This window comes from Bactrocera dorsalis, chromosome 3, assembly GCF_023373825.1.
Source record: "Bactrocera dorsalis isolate Fly_Bdor chromosome 3, ASM2337382v1, whole genome shotgun sequence".
NCBI lineage: Eukaryota > Metazoa > Arthropoda > Insecta > Diptera > Tephritidae > Bactrocera > Bactrocera dorsalis.
The window spans coordinates 6,674,016-6,699,128 of record NC_064305.1 but is presented as its reverse complement, the minus strand read 5'-3'; the positions used below and the strand labels follow the sequence as shown (position 1 = coordinate 6,699,128).

Genomic DNA, 25,113 nt, shown 5'->3' with positions numbered 1-25,113 from the left:
AAATATTTCTAAATGAAAATTCTTTTCATATCATTTTGTGACTATAAAAAATACTACTACTGCTACAACACTAAAATCCATGAGTTTTTTCAAAAGTCTTTGCGTTATGCTGTATTAAGTTTGTATCAAAATTAATACTAACGTTTAATCACATAATATGCAAGCAGATCTTAAAAGATATATTGTATATTTTTGTGCAGTGTCCTGCAACGCGGTTTAATAAAATGAATACGTAAATAGCTGAAGTGTTTGTTTTAGACCATACCATCCTTACACACATTAATCAGTTGGATTTTGGATAACTATCAATATGAAATCCTTATCTGGAGCAACCATAATTTCGTGTTTCTTAGAACGTACACGCAGGAAAGTGAGATCATTGGATGGGTCTAAATCCCGCACAACACTACGTGCTTTGTCAGATAACTGACTCATGAGTCCGGCGTACTGCACTGTGGTCGTGTTGTCCAATGTCGACTTGACTGGAATACCTAATAAAATAGTCTAATTAGTAAAATCCGTATGTAATATTGTAGTCAAATTACCTTCATTATTGACAACAATGGTACCGACAACACCCTTGTGTGACTGAATACGTTTCAAAGTTTCCTCAACCTCTTGCGACTACAATATATAATTATATAGATTAGATTATATTATAAGCTTTGTATTAAATACTTTTATTTACCATATTTGCTGGTATTTATTATTGAAACTTGAAAAATTTGCTGACTTTTCACCTGAATCAGTGGACGACAACCAGAATGAAAATCAATGTTGTCATCGATCAAGCAGAAAACACAAGTGGGGTTGCATTTAACAATAAATTAAAAGTACTTTTAATAAAAAGCATAGTTGCCAGGGTGGCGTATTTGTTTAGATATCTCTTGACTATTTTGATTTTCACTATCCAATGGGCAAAATCAACATTAAATTAAACTAGAGATTTGAATAGTATTTGTTGTTATACACAAGCTTTAATACATTGGATTTATATGCACAAATGCTTAAAATAAAATTTTACTTTCCACTTACTTAGAAACATTTTTTTTTTATTGAAACTCAGTAACCAATTTCAAGCATTTTAATTTAACTATTCGAATTGTCTATGATAGACTGACTATAAACATACTATATATATTTTTTTTTTTGATAATTTACTAATTTTCAATGTTGGTAAGTTTTTATTCAAAATACTGCTTATCATCAAGCTTTAACTGGTATTTATTTTCAACAGTCAATTCAATTGGAGAACGTTGTACGCAGGAATGCCGAAAACACAGAACGTATCATGAGAAACGCCATTGGCTATGTGGTGTCGAATAATGCGTTAGGAACTGTAGTACAATCTACATTCGATAACAGCACTTCTGGTGGTATAACTAAATTGATTAGTGGAGTACTAGTACCAACAGCTCGCAGCGCTGTGCGGGACTTGGACTCCACCAATGATTTGGCCTTTCTTCGCATTGCCACACGAAAATTTGAATATTTAGTCGCACCGGAAAAGGAATTCACAATTGTTGTGATGCAATAAAACTACATCGTTATTTAACCATCAATATATATTTTTTGTGTAATTTGGTTTTGTAAAATTTGGAATAACATTTCATAACTGTATTCTATCCTGCGCATTTTGTACGACCATCACAGTAATTTTTCCATCTGGCGTTATAAGTACCTCATTGGCTTTCGTGCGCACACGTAGCATTAATAACTCATCTTTCGGATCAATCTTTTGTAAGCCCAATTGTACTTTCTCCTTCAATATTTCATACAGGCCAGCAAACTCAATAGCCATTTGTTTCTCCATGGTTGTCTTGACGGGATTGCCATTTTTGTTCAATATTATTATATCCACTATATCGGGTTTTTCTTCTATTAGCCGGAAAACCTCCTCCACATATGAGCGTGTACGTTTACTCTATAAATAAAGGCATCAACTTGTGTTGTATACGAAGACTTATATGTTACCTGCTGTTGATCTGCTTGCATATTTATTGCAGCTTTATAATTATTTACTATAAAAATATTTTCAAAATTTGAAAGATGTCACACAACCATTGCTTACTTTATGAATTCCTTGAATGCAGGTTGGTCTCCATAGTACTTTCTGCAGTTGAATATAGGTCAATAGGTAAAACTAGGATGTCCTGCCATAGTAACAAGCTACGTGAATGAATATCATGTTAAGTTTAATAATAATGAGTTTATGTTAAATACAAAAAAAAAAAGCTCAATACAACTGTTTGGTGTACGCTCCGTGACGTATACTATTCAGTTAATATTATAATTTTACAAAATTTTTCAAAATGTTTTTATAAGTAAAAATATGACTGTTGTTTAATTATTTTTAAAAAATTAAATCACAGCTATTATAAAAAGTTATCGATATTTTGAGGTTGTTAATTAGATATCAATTTTGAAAGAATAACCGTAATTTTTTTACGTTTCGGATATAAATAATAATAATAAACGATGTTTTATTTTTAATATACATATTTGGATGTAATTTGAAAATCAACGTTATTGACTAATATATATTTTTGATACAATGAAAATCTGAAATGCAGCTTATGTATAGAAATAATTTTTTGAAATATATGTATTTTATTTAATTGGAAATCATTTATAGTAATGCAAAAAATTATATATAAAAAATTATAAATTAATAATTTTTAGGAGACGTTTTTACATACATTCCAATGCATCACTGTTTTATACAGTCGATGGCATGTTCATAGTTATATCGCGCTTTCATTGTAGTCAAGTTGAATGATTTGAGGTGTGGGCTGAAAGTTTTGTTGCTTTAAATATTATTTATCAAATAATTTGGAACGCATATTTATCAAATCAAATCAAATACATTAAGCTGGAAAGAGATAAAAGTGAAGATATGTGAATTAAATAAGAGGCTGTGAAAAGAATGCAGTGAAGTGAAATGAAAACTATTTCGTGCCGCAGTAAAATACCATTGGTGATAGAAAATTGCAGAAAGGTAAGCAGCATAATAACGATGGATAGCATCGCTATGAAAGTGGTCCAGTGGAGTGCAAAATATAGTCAAGATAACAGTTGGACAGTTATAAATACGCTTTACCATTCTACTCGTGCTGGAAAATAATTAAAAATCGATACGTATGTTTGAAATATGTACGCTTCAATGAAAAAATTATTAAGTTTTAGCTGGTATGTTGGTTAAAAGAAGTACACAAGAGCGCGATATACGCCTCATAATTAGTCCATCGTCCGCAAAACCTCATTCATAAAGCAAAAACTCTACCTACCGGTCTGCGAAAAGGGATACTGCAACTGCGCATGATTAGATTTTCTGCTACTACCATACTACCTACACCATACAAGTATGATACTGCTATTGACAGCAACTGCAAAGTAATTTGGTGTATCATAATCTTTTGAAGACAGAAATCAGTGTGCACACTGCTCCAGTTGAGTTAATTTTCAATGGATTAAGAGTAATTGGTAATCGGAATTAATGATTGTGATGTGCGGTTTGTGGGTCAGAAATTTATACCGTCTGTTTGAATTAAAAATTCAATTTAAAGTAAAAGTTTTGTGCAGCAGATATTCTTAATGGAACAAGTGAAAATCTAAATACTTATAGAAACTACAAATTCATAAAGCTTGAAATATATTTATTAAATTTAAATATTTGTATTAAAAACATCAATTGCTCACTGTATGACAATGGTGGCGTGCACAGTTAAACGAACATATTTAGCGAAAAAATAGAAAAAAAGAGATTATAAAAAAATTATCATTAAATCCGAAATACCAGAATTATTTTAAGCCGATGACGCTTACCTATTTGTTTTGCATAAACACCTGACAAGTTGAGCTCGACAGCTATTAAGAAGCTGGCAAACGTGTAGCAAAACGCGTAAACTGGAAATTTCATCGGGAATTTTTGTATTAAATTATATTAATTACATTTAGTAACAATAATTATAGGTACTCTCGTTTATCACTCGTTAGAATGTCAAATTAAGAAAGAAAAATGAAATAATAATCCGCTAGCGATTAAAGGGCATACAATCAGCGGAGCGCGTTGCATAGCATCGTTTTGGATAGCAGCGCTGCGCATCACAACAGCCTCACAGAGAGATCTCTGTTTGTAAACAGTTCGGTTTGCCATTGTCGCCGTAATTAGAGGAAATGATGTCACCAAGCTATTTTGACTTCTCGCCCATACTAAACACTCCCCTCGCCATTATATTGTGATTTTGCAATTTTTCGGCTGATCAATATTTTGTTTTTGTATTAAGCGCAAACGTGTGTTGAAATTTTGCTGCTTTTTTTGTATTTTAAATTTTTTGTGTGATGAATAATTTTGGACACACGGCACAACAACACATCCCAAATATATGAAGTTTTGAAATCAGCGTACGCCTACATGCCAACTACTGGCACATGAAGATGTATGCATAGTGCAATGAATGTTCCACCTATGAAATTTAACAAATTTAGAAGAGTGGGTAGATGATAAAGACGAAAGTAATAAATGTACATTTGTACGTCAGAAGCTTTTGACTGGCGCCTTCTGGGAAGCTTCTATATTAGGAAATAGTTTTTAATTGTTATTTAGTAATATTATTTCCGAATTATCTACATAAGGCATATGTAATGATTGACAGTTTTATTTAAATATACATATTTGTATGTTTATCTGTGTATTACAAAATTGTCCCTATTCTCCGTAGTTTAATCTTGCTGAATTGGTATGTATACCAACCTATCTGTATCAATGTTTTACATTCAACTGCGAGGCCTTTATTTTTCCATGAATAATATTTGTAATTGTCTATTTTCTAATGCAATTTACACATTTATAAATGTCACAAATCAATATTTGTCCACGGACATATTGCTGCATTTGAATATCAGTGGGTGAATGTTGTAGCATTCGAACAGTTTTAAGGCTGCACTCATTGGCATTCTTCAGTAAAACAATGCATATATGTATGTACATATTTATTTAATATGTAACAAATGTACACGTCTATGTGTGTATATAATTTTATAGGTTAAATATAGTAGCAGTCTTATTATGCCCTGAACAAAGTATACTGAGTTTGCCATGAAGTTACTAAAACCTGGAGAGAACTGTCGGATACCCTATAAAGTTTTAGTTTTGCACATGCCCTTTTCTGCACAAGAAGCTGTTCATTTCTCGGCACTGCTGATATCGGACCATTCGAGCGTATATAAAGATCTTTTTATGTTATAAAAAATTAACGTCAAGGGTATAACCATATAACTTCGGTGCGGGTGAAGTTAATGTTTTTTCTTGTTTTATTTGTGCTACAATCAAATTACTTCGACTTTATATTAGATTTAAATAATACATTTGATTTTCTTAATGTATTTTCAGTATTCGCTCCACATAAAAGGAAACGCAGCAGAAATTTAGTAAAAAATATTTTTTCCATAAAAGCCTTATACTTTGCAACGCCTGAAATGGAACTGGAATCGAGTATAGCTATTCTGCAGGATTTACGTTTGCAGACATTTGATTCAATACGTTTTGCTTCGTACCGCACCGCCTCAAAATTGCGTTATATACAAAAGTCGACAAATCTACACTTGGTCGATATATGGAATGTAATTGAGGCATTCCGTGAGAATGGTTTGAATACATTGGAGCCACAAAGCGAAGTGAGCGTGGCACGATTAGAGACGCTTGTTTCATCACTCTATCATAACCTCAATAAACGTCTTCCAACGGCCCAGCAAGTTCCCGTTGATTCGAAGGCCGGCCTCTTGCTCAATTGGCTGTTAGCAGCGTATACAAGGTGAGTGGCAAAGTAAGTCCTCATGTTCTTTTTTAACCAGTTTTTAATTTTTTAGCGATAATTCTGGCAAAATTCGCGTTTTCTCAATTAAGGTGGCATTGGCGACTATGTGCTCCGGAAAATTGGTGGATAAATTGAGATGTAAGAAAAAAAATATTAAATATTATTTATTATTTAATGTTACTGAAAATATTATAACAGACAACTTTTTGTACGTCCTTCATATTTTTGCGTATTTTTTTAGCTTTTATTTTCTTTTAATCAACACTAATTTGATATAATTTACTCTATATACTCGTACACTAATTATTTGCAATCATCTCTTTGCAGATATTTTTTCGCAAATATCTGATGGCGCTGGTCAATTAGTACCTTGGAAATTGGGCGAATTTCTACGTGAAGTGTTGGCTTTGCCTGCGGCTGTTTATGAATCTCCTACATTCCATTATAAAGACGGCTTGGAGGAGGAAATATTTCCAGCTGAGAATAAGGTCACAGTGAATGATTTCATGGCAACACTTATGTCTGAACCGGGTCCATCGTGCCTTGTTTGGTTGCCGTTGTTGCATCGTTTGGCCACTGTTGAGACAATTGTACATCCGACTATCTGTTCGGTATGTCACAAGGAGAACTTTACGGGATTTCGTTATCGTTGTCAGCGGTGCCACGCCTACCAATTATGTCAAGAGTGTTTTTGGCACGGCAAGACATCACTGAATCATCAGAATGATCACGAAGTCAAAGAATATTCGAGTTATAAATCGCCCAGTAAACAGATCGGCCATTCGTTGCGCAAGAGCTTCCGATGTGTGCCCGAGAAGACGACACAAGTGTTGCCACGATTCCCCGAACATCCCGAAAAGACTTTGAATCTCTCGCATATTGTACCGCCATCACCCCTACCATCACACAATGGTTTCACGGATCCGCCACTACTGCATGGCGGTGTGCCCGGTGGCGCACATAGTGGTGGCCTGTTGTATGATCGCTCCAGTACGTTAGATTCACGTGCCACTGGACGCAGTCTCGACAGTGCCACCGGTGCTAGCATGTCACGCATGGCCACCGCTTCGGCCAATGATGAGGAGCATCGTTTAATTGCACGCTATGCCGCACGTCTTGCCCAGGAAAATCGTGCTGTAAGTTGGAAACTTTTAAATCACCTATTTTTTTTCTATAATAACTAATTTTTTTACTTCACTTAATTGCAGCCGGTCAATGCTGGTAACGTTGATAGCGCCAGTAGTATCGGTTCGGATAATTCGCGTGCGCAACGCGAACTAATCGCTCAACTGGAATCCAAAAATAAGGAGATAATGCGTGAAATAGCCAGACTTCGTCGTCAGCAAGAAGTTGAGCAAATCACACCAGAAAATCCGGCGCTTATAAATGAGCTACGTGCATTGCGTCAACGCAAGGGTGAGCTGGAAGGTCATTTGGGCGCATTGCAGGACTCGCGTCGTCAACTAATGGAACAGTTGGAAGGACTCATGCGTATGCTAAAGAATCAGCAAACAACCTCACCTCGCTCCACACCCAATTCCAGTCCACGTTCGGGCAAATCACCACCCATGCCCGGTGGCATAGGTGCTGTAAATGCAATTGTTGGCGGTGCTAATTCACTTAATATTGCTGCAATGCATTCGCAACAAGGCCAAGCACCGGCACATTCTTTAATTGGTATGGCAGGCGCCGGTGGTGGCGGTGGCGGCCGCCCAACGCAGCAACAATTGCTGCAGGCACAACAGACTGGCGCATTACAAGGCTCACAACAACAACAGTCATTCAATACAAGTCAACTGGAACAATTGAATCAAATAAGCAATGAAGTGCGTTCAGCATTTACAGGCAACACAAGCTCAAGTAAGTGCACATACAATAATGCAAACGTATTGCGATAAGATATTTGTTATGCTATTATCCATGGTTGGCGTTTAAAAAAGGCCGCAAAATATAAAAAAAGGCTGGTACTTCATAAAAAAGCGATTTTTGGGAATTAAAAAAAAATATATCTAAGCGAATTTTAAGTTTTATGTATGCATATATATGTAATTTAAGGGTACACTGTAAAAAGTTTTAAGAAAAAAGTAAATAATTTTTGACAATATTCAATCTCAGACGGCGCTAAAAGATGATCCTCTATTTTTGCAGTGATTTCGGCATTCTTCGTCAGTGAAATCTGAAAAAAATGCTCACCAGAAGATATTTTCCGTAAAATGACCTAAACTTTACCATTTTTCTCTTACAAAATTCAATTCCAAAATTGCCTTTTACCATTTTCAATAAAACAAAAACCACGTTTCTTTGGCGGAATTAACAAAATAATTAGTTTACAAAAACTAACGATATTCCATTATTTATAAAGTGGAAGCACAATAATAACAGAAAAATACCGCTATAATAGTGTTACTTGAACTCAAACTCGGAGTTGCATATGTTTTTTCCACGGAATTTTAGAGTTGAAATCAAAATGGTATTCTTATTTTTTTTTATGGATGAAATTCTTTTGTTTAAAAACGTTAGTTAAAAGTAAAAATACCAAATTTTAATAATTTCATATTCAATCGACGGTCTGCTAAGGTTATTGGTAAAATATATCAACTTTTTCTAAACTAATGTATTAGTTGCATATGTTATGGCCACCACTGTATGTACATATATGCTTCATTATGCCAGTCTATGTGATGTACGCCAGTTGTTGTTCGATTTGTCACTCTTTAAAGTGAACGAAAACACATTCGGTACCTCGATGTTCATACTTGTACGAGTCTACATCTTTACTTTAATCACTAGAATTTCTTAAACCACTTTATACTAAATTCATAGCACACAGTACTCGTTTAGTAAATGTTATACATTTTTATGTCTTATTGTCACCTTATCTGTATATTTTTTGCGCATACATATGTCTGTATGTGCGCACACGACTATCGCATCCGACCAATGGCGCCTAGCAGCCTTCATGCTTAATCCCATGGCTGAGATAAATGACGCTGCTGATAATATAACATCGGCACTTTCGAATTTGGTAAACGATTTAAATGCAGGTAAATGTCATCTACAGCCGCATATCTACAAATACATAATACAGATAGAGTTCAATACCTTCCCACTGGCATTGCACTTGTAGGCGGGCAAATGTAAACAAGTCATCATCAGTAATTGATTAACTGCGATTTCTGCTTCACCGTTATTCGGCTAATTTGTCACCTTATCAGCGCTGACATCGACACTATACCACACTCCGCATTTATTTGTGTCAACATGCTAGTTCGCCAAAGCTACTCATTTAATTTGCTTCACGCTCCTATCGAATTCGCATAACTTTGTATGCTAAAGAAAAAAAGAAAATATAATTTCTGCGCTTTCAGTGTTAAAACGAGTTGCACACTCTTTCAGGACCAACTGCGTTACCCACACAACCTCGCTTTATTATGCCGCTCGGTAAGTTTTGTAGTTCGGTTTAGTAAGCTTTTGGCATAATAAATTTGGTTGTTGCTTTGTTAAAATGCTACAACATACATATGTATAATACTGTCTCGTATTCGAATTATGTCAATATTAAGGAAACTATAAAAATATACATAAATCTTTAATTCGTATAAAATCGTTGCACAGTGGTGCAAAATGATAAACAAGAAATACAATTTTTTTCATTTAATATTTTAAATTAAATTCGTAACAGTAAATTCAGTTCTACAAGGTTCAGTTGTGTCGGTCGATCAGCCTTCATACCCACGACAACAACCATAGTTAATCAGTATGTATATCCGGCAAAGGATTGACAACTCGGCAGCCTACTCTAAATTATTTTGTTTTTCGCTGCTAAATTGACAACAATTAGTCTACCACATTCTGGGTAATTTCCTAACCTCAAACTCTTCATATCTGGCTCATCTGAAAGGGTTATATCCACTTGATAGTTAGAAAAAACGCGTTTGTTTTATATTTTTTTTTTTATAAATTTTTATTATAAGTCGATTGGTCCATCCGTATCGGAGAAATTTTTCTCACCGACTCTGGAAACAGAGTTTCGAGAAAAATGCGTTTAAAATGTTGGGAGCCCCTAATTAAAAAAATCTCTGAAACAATATCCCCGTAACTATTTTCTGGATCCACTTAAAATTTCTGGAAATATTCTGAAATACAGGGTCTGTCACCGAAAGACCACTTCTTGCTAAACCAACACGTCAAGCGTCTCTGTCGCAGAGTTACCGAGCTTTACACAGAATTTAATCGCGTCTTCTGCTCTAACGAACGCTATATTTTCGTCTTGCACCATCCACAGAAAATGTTTGTCCTGACTCTCTAGGTACTCTGAGATAATTGACCAGCCACTCGTTCGTTAGTTAGGAACGCCCTCTACCGAATCCTACCAGTCCAGTCTTACAAACCTAACCTTTAATGAATACATTAAATACAAATATTGTAAGAAATAATAAAATAAGCTTTAAGAAATGCGCCCGAAAGTGAGCATATGAGACCACTACCCTCGAAAAATTGATCCACTGTGCAACAAGTAGGAAGAATAGCTATGCATTCATACAAAAATTTATAAATTTCATCAATACTAAACTCAGTGCATACGCAATCGTTAAAGGCAAAAAGATGAAAACATCAATTCTTAGCATATTCACCAAATCAACTTTTCCTATGCTCTCAACTTTATTTTAGACTACTTTCCTAATAGACGACGTAAAAAGCATTGCAATTGTAAAAATACAAATAACGACTTATAACTTCTTCCATTCTTTACCTAACCTTTTACCGAACTAACTACTGCAAATAAACTAAAAAAAAAAACACACACATATACAAACACATGCGAATTCAAACGTGTCTTCGCCTGCCATTTATTGGCGTATTTGTGCCAAACTTTTCCATAAACAATTTGCAAACTAAAAACAAATAAAAATACAAAAACAAATCAACGAAAAACAGATATGCGTCACGTTGTGGGTGGTGAATCAACACCAATCGATGAAGTGTTGACTGGCGCGTCAACAACGGCGCCGAACGATAACGCAGATGTTGATGAGGAGGAGCGTCGCCTCTTTGAGAATGTCTTCCAAACCGATGAAGAGTACAAATGGTTGGACGATTGCGAACGCCGTACGCGCAGTCAGCGTGTTATGTGCTACAAACATTATCCCGACTTTTTAATTGACGATGAGCAAGCCGGCTTCCCGGCGCTACACGAAATCGGCGAGACAATCGATGAAATGCAACTAATTATGCATGCGTTAATTATGAAATATAGTATGAGCTTGTGAAGTGTTCCCTTGGCACTGCTAAGAAGGGTTTGTTTTTAAAGGTAAAGTGTGTAGAGAATGGCCAGCTGATAGTTAAGCCGTAATGAAATTTAGAAAATATTATTACTTCAATTATATTATTATACCGTGTTTGTACGTACGATCTCATCTATCCATCATCGAAGTAAAGTTTAGGGAGCGATTTTAATTAGTACTATCGTTTTAAATTCCTTAGCAAACAATTTCTGTTTATACTTTTTTTCTCCGATTATTAATATTTTTATATTTTATATTTATTTTTATGTATACATTTGTATATACATAAATGATCAGTCTGACGCGCTGAGTCAATTAAGCATTGTTCATCGGTCTACATACACGCCTGCTTTTCTTTTATAGGGCCAGCTAACAGCAGCTTCTCGCGAGATTACATTATCACTGTTAAATCACTGTCACCCAAGCATGATTTTCTTTTATAGGGCCAGCTAACAGCAGCTTCTCGCGAGATTACATTATCACTGTTAAATCACTGTCACCCAAGCACTGACCAGGCACCGTGCCTGCTTTTCTTTTATAGAGCCAGCTAACAGCCAGCTATCCGTGAGTTTACATTATCACTGTTAAATCACTGTCACCCGAGCACTGACCAGGCACCGTGCCTGCTTTTCTTATATAGAGCCAACAGCCAGCTTCCTGCGAGATTACATTCTGACTGTTAAATCACTGTCACCCAAGCACTGACCAGGCACCGTGCCTGCTTTTCTTTTATAGAGCCAGCTAACAGCCAGCTTCCCGCGAGATTACATTCTGACTGTTAAATCACTGTCACCCAAGCACTGACCAGGCACCGTGCCTGCTTTTCTTTTATAGAGCCAGCTTCCCGCGAGTTTACATTCTGACTGTTAAATCACTGTCACCCAAGCACTGACCAGGCACCGTGCCTGCTTTTCTTTTATAGTGCCAGCGTCCCGCGAGATTACATTATCTCTGTTAAATCACTGTCACCCAAGCACTGACCAGGCACCGTGCCTGCTTTTCTTTTATAGAGCCAGCTAACAGCCAGCTTCCCGTGAGTTTACATTATCACTATTAAATCCCTGTCACCCAAGCACTGATCAGGCACCGTGCCTGCTTTTCTTTTATAGAGCCAGTTAACAGCCAACTTCCCACGAGTTTACATTATCTCTGTTAAATCACTGTCACCCAAGCACTGACCAGGCACCGTACCTGCTTTCCTTTTATAGAGCCAGCTAACAGCCAGCTTCCCGCGAGTTTTCATTCTGACTGATAAATCACTGTCACCCAAGCACTAACCAGGCACCGTTTCTGCTTTTCTTTTATAGTGCCAGCTAACAGCTAGCTTCCCGCGAGATTACATTCTGACTGTTAAATCACTGTCACCCAAGCACTGATCAGGCACCGTGCCTGCTTTTCTTTTATAGAGCCAGCTAACAGCTAGCTTCCCGCGAGATTACATTCTGACTGTTAAATCACTGTCACCCAAGCACTGATCAGGCACCGTGCCTGCTTTTCTTTTATAGAGCCAGCTAACAGCCAGCTTCCCGTGAGTTTACATTATCACTGTTAAATCACTGTGCCTGCTTTTCTTTTATAGAGCCAGTTAACAGCCAACTTCCCACGAGTTTACATTATCACTGTTAAATCACTGTCACCCAAGCACTGACTAGGCACTGCGCCTGCTTTTCTTTTATAGAGGCAGCTAACAGGCAGCGTCCCGCGAGATTACATTATCACTATTAAATCCCTGTCACCCAAGCACTGATCAGGCACCGTGCCTGCTTTTCTTTTATAGAGCCAGTTAACAGCCAACTTCCCACGAGTTTACATTATCACTGTTAAATCACTGTCACCCAAGCACTGACTAGGCACTGCGCCTGCTTTTCTTTTATAGAGGCAGCTAACAGGCAGCGTCCCGCGAGATTACATTAGAACTGTTAAATCACATCATATGTTACTCATGCGCAGTGTATTTCGAGGATCAAAAGCTATTGTGCTACTAATGTGATCGCACAGCAATGAGTACTCACTGTTATGCTTAAAATTATCGCATTTTGGGGATTTTTAGGTTAAGTCGTAATTTTAGTATTATAAGAGTTAGTATTAACCACACTGATTTGTGCGTTTTCGCTCAGAAAATATTATGCCTTTTGTAAGATCTCTGAATATAAATTATGTCACAAAAGCTCATAGTAGTCATGGCTATAAACAAATAAGTCGTTAGATATATTTTTGATAAAATAAATTCGCATATTATTTACTGACATACATACATTTGTACATAAAATATATAATCATTGAAATTTCGACAAATTATGGGTATGCTTTGTTGATACTTAAACCGTCGAAACGGACAAAAAAATTTTTTTTTTATTGCTAATACTTTAGAAAACTAGAAAGGCTATCTAGCTTTAAATTTGTTTACGACGTTTCAATATTTAATACACTCTTTTACACTCCATTTTAAATGCGATTTTACAGACTTTGATGAATCGCAGACTTATAGCAATGAATGGAACGTCAAGGTAAAGCATTGTCAATGTAAATTAAAAAAAAATCATAAATATTCACAATAACCAAGCCAAACAAGTGCATATATGTATATTAAACAATGTTAAAGTAAACCATGTTTAGTCCCCCCTACCATACTAGTTGCAGTCCTGTTGTTCTTCTTTCACCCATTTCTGCTCACAACTCGTAAACAAAACCTAAAAAATGTCTTAGAGGCGTTTCAGATAGCCGCTTAATTGAGTCAATTAGCACTTTATTGCGAAATATTGTTTTATTGTTTCGAAAACTATTTGGCTAAATTAACTGTCTGCCTGAAGCTCCTTTCGAATTATCGAAATAAACTCAATATTCATACTCGAACTTTTTTTAAATTGTTCAACTAAGCCACAGCCATATTCATTTAAGTATTGTATTTATTGTAAATTTATGAAACGAAAATTATATGAAATTATAGTCTAAGCCCTTCATTAAGCCTTCCGTATGTAGTTAACGCATTAATTGTAAATACGCTCATTAGTGTATATAAATAATCGAAAAATTGCTATTGTTGCTATTGTTGTATGTGATTGTTTCCAAAAATGCTAAACCTTAATATTTATTGCTGCTTTTTCTCACTCTCTTCCAGACAAATGCGAGTAATCACTGGCAGGAACAGTTTGCCCAATGGCGTTTACAATTTCAAAATGACTAAAAGCCAACCAAGGAATACCAAGAATATAATAATAGTGACGGCGGCGGCGTTTACGTTTACATTTTTTTACTAAGATTTATTTAAACAACAATCAAGTCTTTACAACTACTTACAAAGGAGGAAAAGTTAAATAAAATACTATAAAATGCCGAAATAAAATTATATACATAAATGCTACATTATATTTACGTGAGGGAACTATTTATTTACTTTAATTTAACTATAAATGTGCGAACTTGAATTTGATTTTAGTATGCTTTTTTGAATGTTATATTTAAAGGTTTTTTTTTGTCTCTTGTTTGTTTGATAAACGAATGCTAACTTAATTGCAAGTGGTAACAAAATGTACTTACATATAACTTATAATTCTAATAATTGAGAAGTAAAAAAAGCAAAAAACTAAATACTTGTATTAAATTAAGTCAAGCTAAAATAAAGACTCATAAAGAAATACTACAACTGCATATGTGTATGATGAAAATATAGTAAAAAAGCAACAAAAAAAACTAAACAAATTGATATTCTAAATTTAAAGCTTGTATTAATTTTAATTAAGCAAATTTGCAATGAATTTTAAGCGTTAAAGAATGCAAATTTGTATGGTGGACATTTTCAAAGACTAAAATAGTGGAGATCTGCCTGAAAATATTTTTGCTTTTTGTTATTGTTGGTGGCTAATACTATACACGTTTATAAGGGTTATTGTTTTATTTTTTTTATACGTATGTTGGTGTAAAATTGTATGTATTTGCAACATTATGCTACAAAGGAAGACGAGTTTTTGTCGAAAAAGTCTTTTCGTATTTCCAATCAAACTTCAACTCATTTTATTTTGCATAAATTGAAAAATATTTATATATAAGTTAAACCAGTGTAACAAAAATTAAATGAAATTATCAAGCTATTTACTATTTTATTGTTATGCTGTTTGTTTATTAAATTTGTATTTAAAAATTAGTAGTTTTTGCGGAAATTTAAAACTGTTTACAAGCGTAGCTATGCAAACATTTCGTTAAAAATATTATAAAATAAAAATTCAATTAATTTTAATACAAAAATAAATTTCACATTTAAATGCGCCTAAAAGTGTGCTTGTAAATTTTTGACTTTTGTATTTTTGGTTGATTGTTTTAATAATACAGTGTGCAAAACAGCAAATATTTTTGCTCAAAATTAAATAAAATGTTAATAATGTGTGGGTTTGAAATTAAATTGTTTAAGTTTTAATTTTATTTTTTTTTTATTTATTTTATATATTCTTTTTATTTAATTTTTTATTATTATTTTATGTACTTTTTTATTTTTTATATCGTATTATTTTTTTGTTTGATTTTAATATTATTTTTAGTTATTGTTTATCTTTTTAGTTTTTATTTTTCTTTTGTAATAATATTACAAATTATTTTTTATATTTTTGTCTATCCATTTTTCCTTTTTTAATATTTTTTTTTGTAATATTTAAAAAAGAAATATTATTTAAAAATTTTTTAACATTTAATTTTTATTTTATTATTATTTTTTTCTACTTATTTTATTTCGTCTTTTCTTTTTATTTAATTAATTTATTTTTTATGTACAATTTTATCCTTTTATATTTTTTTATTTTTATATCATATTAATTTTTATCGTTTTTATATTATTTTTATTTATTGTATATATTTGTACTGGCTTAATTTTATTTATTAATCTTTTTTGTTTGTAAAATTTTAAATTCCTCTTTAATATTTAATTTTGCTTAAACTTTATTATTTTTATATACATATCTTCTTTCTAATGTTTTATTTTTATATATTAACTTTTTTAATATTTTTAAACTTACTCTTTTGTATTTTTTATATACTTTGAAATGCATTTTTTGATACATACATATATGTACATAAGTTTTTTTAATTTTAATATTTTATTGTTTTTCTTTTTATTTAATTTATTTTTTATTATTTTTTTTATTTATTACATCATTTTAATTTTTATATATGTATATTTCTTGATTTCAGATTTCATACTCGTCTTATATAGAAAGTTTATATATAAAACACTGTATGTATACTATATGTGTTTTATATAATATATGACATAGCCTAAAAGGCATTTTAAAGTAATTTTACGAAATATTTGGTTAACAGTAAATATAAAAACATTGCTAATTTTTTTTTTATTATCTTTATTAAAGCTTTAATTCCATTCTTGCCAATTTGATTTAAAAGCAAAAGTGCAGATAGGCATTTGCTGAAATTGTGTAAATAATTCTTTTAACTGAACGCGCTTATAAAAAATACAGTCACCAACATGTTTCAGGCAAATCTGAGTTAATCATTCAATGCGCCTGCGCAGCGCGATGAGACACATACACACTAACACATACAAATGTATTAATATTGTAGCTACCAAAGTTTGCAGTCTACACGGGTCCAAGAGAAAACTTAAAAATTTGTACTTAAAATATGAAACAAACAGGAATAATTATTATATATATAAATATAGACTTTTATGGTGTGTAGTATATGCGGGTTCAATATTACAATATTTTACGGCTAATGCTCGTTAAAACAAAAATGGTAAATCAAACGATGAAAAATAAACACTAAAGTTGAAATTTTTAAAAGCGTTATAACTACATACATACATACATACATACTACACATAAACTTACATACGTACATACTTATTAAATTTGTGAGCATACAAACAAAACATATACATACATACATAAAAATTACGTGCTTATATACAAATACATATGTATATGCATGTACATATATAGTATATATAGCACAATAATCCAGTTTTACAAATTAATAAAAATAAAAGAATACGTAAATGCAAGGGATAAATTAACAACTTTGCATTTGTAAGCGAAAAATAAAAATTAACACGTTTTTGTTTTCATTAATCTTTGAAATGCAAAAGGATGTGGGTGAGTAAACTACCAATTACGCATAAAAAATCAGATATCTTTGTCGCTTGCACGAACAGATGGCCGGACGGATCGTCACCTGGATTTCAAATTTTCTCGTCATCATTATCATTTATCTATACTAACATTATAACGAGAGGACAGTTGATTGTTTGTTTGAATTTGCTCCGAAACTACTTGACGGATTTGAAATTTGGATTACACCATTATGAAGCTACGCTCTCTCCAGTGAACACATTTTTTTTTTTTGGTTAAATGAATGAATGACCTTTCCAACACCATATATACTATTGACAAAATACGAAGAGGCCTTTTCGACTACCCAATATATCGTATACATAGAAATTTGATAAATAAAACGTTATTTTGTTTTGTGTGGTGTTTTTCCAACCATTTATTATATATTAAATATTTGCAGTGAATAAATTTCATTAATTTAACACATTTGTATAAATACGAATATAAAAATATAACGGTATTGATTTTACAAAAATTAAATATAATTTTCAAAGCAAATGAAATATGATTACTTTTTATTTTTGATCTTTACTTGATTTATTCGATTTAACAGTCTGACAACAGTGGAATATAATATAATAATTGATCATTTAGCTCATAATAAGGCACGTGCCTTTTGACAACATTTACTCTTTTTAATTTTTAACATTTTACTAATACAATTTGATCAATCAACAATATCATAAGCATGCTTACGCGTTATATACCAATAATCAATATTATTCGATTAACTGAGTGCATTTTGTGCGCCACTACTGTACATAGATACAAACATTTTGCTTTTTTACTTTTAACATTAATATTTAGTGCTCAACATGTTATCGCGTGCAACGTTAATACATTTAGACAACAAAGACCTCGAATTCTTTGTAGGCGAGCTCCTCGCCGCCATATGGAATGTAGCAACATCCGTGCGATGGCTGTACTTTGCCCACCGTGATTGTGCCGTCGTGTGTGGCGCGACCGATGAACAGTGGTTCACCTTCGGCAGTTTCGCCGGCAGGGAAAGCGTTCGGAGGAATGTTGCCGTCATGTACGGGCAACCATTGGCCACCGCTCGAGCAGAGTACCTCGTAGTCAGCATGTCCGTGTTCGCCGCCACCCCATGCAACATAGGCGACACCATGTGATGGATGCAATTTGCCGGGAATGAGGTCGCTCTCGTGACGGGCACGTGCAATGTACAATTGTTCGGCGCCATCAAAACCACCCTCGACAGCAGATGGTGGAACGGTGCCATTGGAAGCGGGTACCCAGCAGCCTGGGCCGCTGCCGCATGGTGGAGCAAAGCCTAAAGCTGGAGCGCTAGCCGGTTGAGCTTCTGTGGTGTTAGAAGAGGGAAAATAATGAGAAAAAACATACATTACTCTAAATGTTTTTTATTTTACCATCGATGATCCAGGAGCCGCTAGCACCCCAACCAGTGCACACGCCCACAAAGTTAACCGGGAACAAATCTTGTGCATCGTACGACAGGAAAGCCGCTGCCTCACCCTCACGACCAACAGTGATGACATTATCGTACCAACGCACCCAGAAACCGCGGAATTCACCAGCTTCCAAAATACCAGGTGTATGCACTTCTGCAACATCGGGCTTTTGGCGATTCTTTCTGATTACCGATTTGGTATTCTCCCAACCGCCAATGAAGACCTCATACATGGGATCTGCTTCCACGGGTGCTGCGGTCAATGCCAAATGGGCATCATGTGCTGCACGCACTTTGAATGTGAATACACCGCCGGAGACGGGATGGAATTGGTATTCCAATTTATCGGGAGTGGTGATTTCTGTAAAAAGTTTAAGTAAGAAGAGTATAATTAATTGCTCGGCATATGATTTGATTATTAATTGGCTCAGGAACTTATATTGAAGGTGTAAAAATTTTGTTTTTTTTTTGGAAGCCCTGGTCAAATTGGTTTCACTCAATTCAATTTGGCTCAAGACTGATTCCTATTTTAACTGTTCATTTAATAAAATAAACAATAAAGAACTTACATACATAGATATAAGGTGTACTAATATTTCTAGATGGCCCAATAGCCTGCATAATATTCTTATGAAACAAAAGTTTAGTCCTTGCAGCAAGTTTCAGTTTAAATAATTAAATCTTATCAGACTGGGAACGAGCCGGTGTTGCCCAGTCCTTTTGCGTTCTGACACTAGATCTACGAATCTCTCGCGAGCTTAGTTATTTAGCCTTTTTCAGTAATTCAGTACATGACCAAATGTGAAATCCTAGGACCATTAAATTACGTGGTAACTTGGGAGTACCGGACATCACAACCGCCCGGAACATCAGACAAGACGCCGACCGGACTTCGGACGCAATTAACTTCCGACAGGTATAGACCGCCATTCACAATGGAGCTATCAACACCTTCACGGACTCCATTCCAGTGAATGGCGTTCTTTGAGTCAAATTACCACTTATTGCAGACAAAGAGCTCGAGTTGCCGCGAAAAACCTTGCGCAGCTTCGTTCTGGATATTGTAGCAGGTTAAACTCCTACTTGTCCAGAATAGACCCCAACATATTCATCATATGAACGGCGTGCAATGAGTCTCCGCATTACACCGGCCACCTCTTTGCATGCCCCGCCAACCCCACTCATCTGACACCCTTTTCCCTTTAGTTCGATCCCGTCGAAGCAGCACGTTTCTTGGGCTTCTCGTTAGACGATGTCGACGACAACTTAAATAATCCTTACCATTCTAACGGGGACTAGATAACTGATAAAACAACAACAACATCACAACCCGTACAGCCCGCAGTTTCCAAACATCCAATTGGGATAATTCGTGACAGATGAGTCAAAGAAAATACTATAACACAACAACATGATTTATTATATTTTTTACAGAAATTGTTGTATAAAGTCGTAACATACCAAATGGAATAGGGTTAAAAAGTAGTAAATACAAATATATGCCACATTTATACTTGTAGTACATATTTATGTCTGTATGACATCATTTCAAAGCGAAGCTTGTACAAAAAATTTCTGACTAGATTCTTCTAGGTGATAATTGTGTTCTTCTACTTTTTTATTTTTATTTTTTTTTTTTTAATGGGAGACTATTCAGTCGCACAAAAATTTTATTGTTAAAGCCCGAGTTTTCTGCATGCTCGTGCAAAAGCACAAATTTTTTTATAAATGTGTAAGCATGAACTAGGTTATACCTGCTTGTGTATGTATATATGTACGTACATATTTCTATACATGGACTGTGCTAATTGCACATATAATGGGGGTATGATAAATAAAAAAAGAAAGCAAAATAAAAATCTGTTTGGTTGCTAATTAATGCGAGTATTCTTCCAAGTAGTCACATTTCTTTCCACTCTATTTGGAACACATGTACATTTTTTTATTTTTTATTTTTAATTTCTTTATTTCTTTATTTTTTATTTTCTAATTTTTGTTATTCTTCTTTAATACAATCGCTGACTTGTTTTTCTATTGTTTTTTGTTTTTGCAAAAATATTGTGTTTAGTTTGACAAACAAACAACAGTCGCCGCTATGGACACCGGCCACCTACTACACTTTGCTCAAATTAAGCCATAAACTTAGAGTCTACAATGTTTTTTTTTTGTGCTAGATGAACGTAGTGAGGTCATTATTATTTCGCGCTGTATACCTAATACATGACTTATGTATTTGATATATGTTTATATGTATATACATAGGTATATATGTATGTACGCAAATGGCATACTAATGATTATAAACTTATAATGACTGTTTTAATGTTTTCGAATGACGTTATGATTCGAAGCTCAGTCAGGCGCTTTAATTATAAAATTACTGGTTTCAGGCACCTATTTATATACATACATATGTATGTATGTACACACTATCTCGTAAATAATGACGTGTTTCATTATAAATAAATAAATGCAAAACAATATGCAAATTTATATGTAAGTATGTGACGCTCCAAGTTTGCTATTATTGTAGCCACAAATAAATATGTTAGCATGTTTGTAAGTCCGCCAAAAGCTGAGAATTTATTTTTTCGTAAACAATCAAAAATACATGTACATATGTATACATTCCAATGCGTAAATTGCCAAGCAAGTTTTATAAATTACTGTTTTTTTGTTGGTTTATTATTTTTTTATAATTGTTAAGTAATTATTAAAGCTTTGCACATACATACAAGTATATGTATATTTATAGAACATAATTTCTTTTTTTTTTGAATTTTGGTGAAATGCAACAAAAATGGTATTTTTTTTTTCTTTTTTGCTTTAAAATTCTAAAAAAAATTATACAACAAAACCTTACTTTTCTAAAAAAAAAAAAATGAATTAATTTTTTTCAAAAATTTCAAAATCATAATATTAGTTTATTTCTTTTTTTTTTGGTTTTTGCCTTAAAAACTTTAAAAGGCCTTTAAAAAACTATTAAAAAATGTCTAAAAAAATTGTATTATTATCTAATTTACATTCTTTGAAAACGTATAATATACATGTCCAACTAGCTTCCAGAATTCAAGAGTTTATCGAAGAATGCATATTTATACCCCGAACAGGGTATAACTATTACGTTAACCACGAAGTTTGTAGCAATCAGAAGCAAACGTCAGCAGAAACACCACTTATAACGTGTATAAGTATATACATATGTAAATAATGGGCGTGACAAGTTGCATCGATTTAGCCATGTCTATCTATCTGTCCGTCCGCACATACCCAAACTGGGCTCTCAGCCTTTATGATATCGATCTGAAATTTCCTCATTTCCTTTTTTTCTTAAAAAGCTGAACATTTGTCGGAACATTGACGGTTGGTCGGACCACTATAGCATATAGCTGTCATACAAACTGATCGATTACAATCAAGAGAAGGTTCTTAAAATACCCTTTATGCTTTTTGGTACAGTCGAAATTGTATTTATTAGATAAAATAATAAATTTTACAAGTTTATTATTGACATAACTCAAATCAAAGCAGCTCGATAATGGAGAAAATAGTCACACCAGTGATAGATACATATGTATGTATGTATATATGTACATATAGTAGATATCAAGTTCATGCACCTCCGATACTAATAAATAGCATTAATATGCTAATAAAATTATTAGTGCCGACTCAGTCTATACCTTCACCCTAACCAATTGATACAATGATTCATATGTATGTTTGCCTCGGACTTATGGTTATAGCCGGGTGTGAATTATAGGCAGTACAAATGAAATGAAAAAAATTCTAGACTTATTTTTAAGAAAGTCGGATAGATACAGCTTATATACTTCATCCGCAGATAAGGCATGAGTAATATGCATAAACATGTATGTATGTATGTATGTACATATATTAAATACATTTTGATTAAAAATTAAACAATAAATTATATTATTTTTATTGTAATCTCGGCAGGCTTAAGAATATAGGCGAGAAAATATATACATATATTATATATTAAATTACTATATGTATGTAAATCATAAACCGCATTTTTAAGCCCAATTTCGATTTTTATTATTTTATAAAATAATATTTTTTCTCATATTTGAAATATTATCATTTAATTATAATGAAATATAGGATTACTTATAAATATAATAGGAGTACATCACAATATAAAATACAAAGTTATGTTTTTTAACAAAAACAAGAAATGTATTCATTTATTTTTTATCCACGAATTGTTCATTTTATCTTTTTATGCATTTTAAGATTTTTAGTAAAACTCAGTAAACGAAAAAATGTATTACTGTACGTCTATAATACTAAAGTATTGAATAAAACAATAAAAAAAAAATTATTTTTGTTATCGACTTATTGAAATTGTATTGCCAATGAGTTTGCCTATGTAGCTGTAGTTCATACAAAAAAAAAATTGTTCTAATAACAAAGCACTAATTATTTTTAACACATGCAATCGATAAAAATTCCTAATTAAAATGTATCTAATTAGGAATTTTTTAATAAAATATGCGCATTTTGTATTCATATTTAAAAAAAATAACTTGTTTGAAAAATTTATGCTAATGAAAACCATCAAGAACTCAAAGTAAAAGTATCAAAAACGAAAAAGAACGTCGAGAAAGTATGTGTATGAACATTAGCATATACTTACATACATATTTACTTGAATATGCGTTGTTATTTTTGGAGCCAATTCAAAAGTATATATGTACATACATACATATACATATGCATATACTAAGATTTCTTTATACCTAAGCATACTGCTATACCTATTGTATATGTACAGTTATTACTTGGATTTTGTTATTGAATATTATATTTATGTGTATAATAGATAGATATAAATGCATATCTTCTGACTTTCAAAGATGACAGCGACCGCGAACAACACGTAGCAATTTTATTGAAAGCTGGGCGGCAGCTGTTTTTAGTTATTTTTTGTTACTTTTTATTTTGTTTTTCTTTTTGTTTTTTCTCTTTTTCTAGTTTGTTGCTTATTGACCGGCGCAAGCAAAACAAGTATCAAAAGATTTGTATTTATATACATATGTACATACTTGTATGTCGAAAAAAGATTGTTTTTTACATATATATAACTTATAGGACACTCCTAGTACAATAATTGTCTCCTAAGCTTTACCTCTATTTCTTACACAGCCTCATGCACATCTACATACATATGTATGTGCAAATATGTACCATATACATATGTATGTATGTATATGTATGCGTTAATAAAGTATGACATAATTTACACAAAACTAACAAATCAATACGTAATTTTCAATTACAACAAATAAGTTGACTAGTTCATTATCTCGCATCTCGACGTGGGGCCGTAAACTGGTGGCTTATAAAACAAGGTTAATAGAAACAAATGTGGATCAACCCAAGAATAAATATCTCTTCATATTTCTACATTTTCAGAATCCCCACGTTTCTAGGATAACTGGTGCGAGCTGCTGCTCGCTACAAATTGTTAGAAATATGAGCAGAAGCACACCCAAGAATTGTTAAAGTGTAAGGCCCACCTACTCATTAAAAACCTATAAAGTAAATTTAATTTCAATTACATACCTATATTGAACACCGAACCTTTAAATTGTTGCAACTGAGTCAACGTCTATAATTCAAACGAGTAAATAGATACATATGTATGTACATATGTATGTATGTGTGTCAAGTGAATTTGCAACGTATGGCACTAGTTCATTTTCTCTATGTCCACTATTCAGTTATTTTGCTTTCTACTAACTTTCTTTTTTACAATACATGCTCCAATTCTTATATCGTCTCACACCTCCACCCCACAAAACTGCAAGAATTCAACACTTACCAGGCATTTTTATGTTCTAACTTTTGTTTTTGCACTAATAATATAAATAAGATGCTAAAGTCGTATATTTGGTATTTTTAATGTTCTGCTAATCCACTTGCGCACTCGACGAGATTCAAGCTGAAACTGAAGCTAACAATTGCTTGGGAGCTTTTAGTTGGCAATTTACGATTGATCGTCGGGCTCACTTTTTACTCGTAAGAATTTTTCATTCGTTATACTCGTATTTGCATATATTGTATATAAAGAGTGACTAATACATTAAGTGGCCATAACAAGATGCTATGCGTTGTTTTTGTAATCAGAATAAATAAATGTTTGGTGATTTTGAGTTCGTTAGAAAGCATTGGTGTCAAAGCTGGTGATATGGTTACCAAGAGAGAAATCTAAAATGCCAAAAAATATGAAGACGTAGTCAATTTTTCATTGATTTTAACAATTTGAGATTTTTTAGTCATATAAAAATGTTTTTGGCTGAAGGAAGTATTAATTTTGCTCAAGGGCTTACACTTCTCTAAAAAGAAAACATAAAGAAATTGTATATTACATTAGATTTCACTTAAAAAAAAAACCGTAATTTACAGCTAAACCCAAAATATGGCAACCCTATTGGTGG

The 25,113-nt window shown here is 33.2% G+C and overlaps 5 protein-coding genes across 21 annotated transcripts; 2 read left to right on the top strand and 3 right to left on the bottom strand.

Moving 5' to 3' along the window:
- Positions 1-166: 166 nt before the first annotated feature.
- On the bottom strand, positions 167-821 carry LOC105228455 (dynein light chain roadblock-type 2). Its single transcript, XM_011208302.4, has 3 exons — positions 689-821; positions 546-624; positions 167-491 (listed from the first exon to the last, which is right to left on the bottom strand). The coding sequence occupies exons 1-3, from the start codon at positions 689-691 to the stop codon at positions 280-282; spliced, it is 294 nt and encodes a 97-aa protein (XP_011206604.1). The 5' UTR covers positions 692-821; the 3' UTR covers positions 167-279.
- LOC105228453 (dynein light chain roadblock-type 2) lies at positions 807-1,564 on the top strand. Its single transcript, XM_011208299.4, has 2 exons — positions 807-1,176; positions 1,238-1,564. The coding sequence occupies exons 1-2, from the start codon at positions 1,171-1,173 to the stop codon at positions 1,535-1,537; spliced, it is 306 nt and encodes a 101-aa protein (XP_011206601.1). The 5' UTR covers positions 807-1,170; the 3' UTR covers positions 1,538-1,564.
- Positions 1,565-1,609: 45 nt separating this feature from the next.
- LOC105228454 (dynein light chain roadblock-type 2) lies at positions 1,610-2,441 on the bottom strand. Its single transcript, XM_011208300.4, has 2 exons — positions 1,975-2,441; positions 1,610-1,924 (listed from the first exon to the last, which is right to left on the bottom strand). Exons 1-2 carry the CDS (start codon positions 1,993-1,995, stop codon positions 1,610-1,612), a joined length of 336 nt encoding a protein of 111 aa, XP_011206602.1. The 5' UTR covers positions 1,996-2,441.
- Positions 2,442-2,742: 301 nt separating this feature from the next.
- On the top strand, positions 2,743-14,818 carry LOC105228452 (dystrobrevin beta). 17 transcript variants are annotated; one of them, XM_029551190.2, is made up of 10 exons: positions 2,743-2,998; positions 5,393-5,813; positions 5,869-5,954; positions 6,144-6,952; positions 7,025-7,676; positions 8,771-8,860; positions 9,213-9,257; positions 10,755-11,127; positions 13,565-13,608; positions 14,220-14,313. In XM_029551190.2, the coding sequence occupies exons 2-8, from the start codon at positions 5,479-5,481 to the stop codon at positions 11,084-11,086; spliced, it is 2,349 nt and encodes a 782-aa protein (XP_029407050.2). In that variant the 5' UTR covers positions 2,743-2,998; positions 5,393-5,478; the 3' UTR covers positions 11,087-11,127; positions 13,565-13,608; positions 14,220-14,313. The 17 variants fall into 17 exon arrangements, with proteins under 17 accessions (XP_029407050.2, XP_011206600.2, XP_049309604.1 ...); XM_049453647.1 differs by lacking the exon at positions 2,743-2,998 and adding an exon at positions 3,120-3,138; XM_049453645.1 differs by lacking the exon at positions 2,743-2,998 and adding an exon at positions 3,172-3,189.
- A 2,742-nt stretch (positions 14,819-17,560) lies between these two features.
- Positions 17,561-24,657, bottom strand: LOC105228451 (C3 and PZP-like alpha-2-macroglobulin domain-containing protein 8). The gene is made up of 3 exons (XM_011208290.4): positions 24,498-24,657; positions 18,606-19,007; positions 17,561-18,538 (listed from the first exon to the last, which is right to left on the bottom strand). The coding sequence occupies exons 1-3, from the start codon at positions 24,502-24,504 to the stop codon at positions 18,060-18,062; spliced, it is 888 nt and encodes a 295-aa protein (XP_011206592.2). The 5' UTR covers positions 24,505-24,657; the 3' UTR covers positions 17,561-18,059.
- Positions 24,658-25,113: the final 456 nt, after the last annotated feature.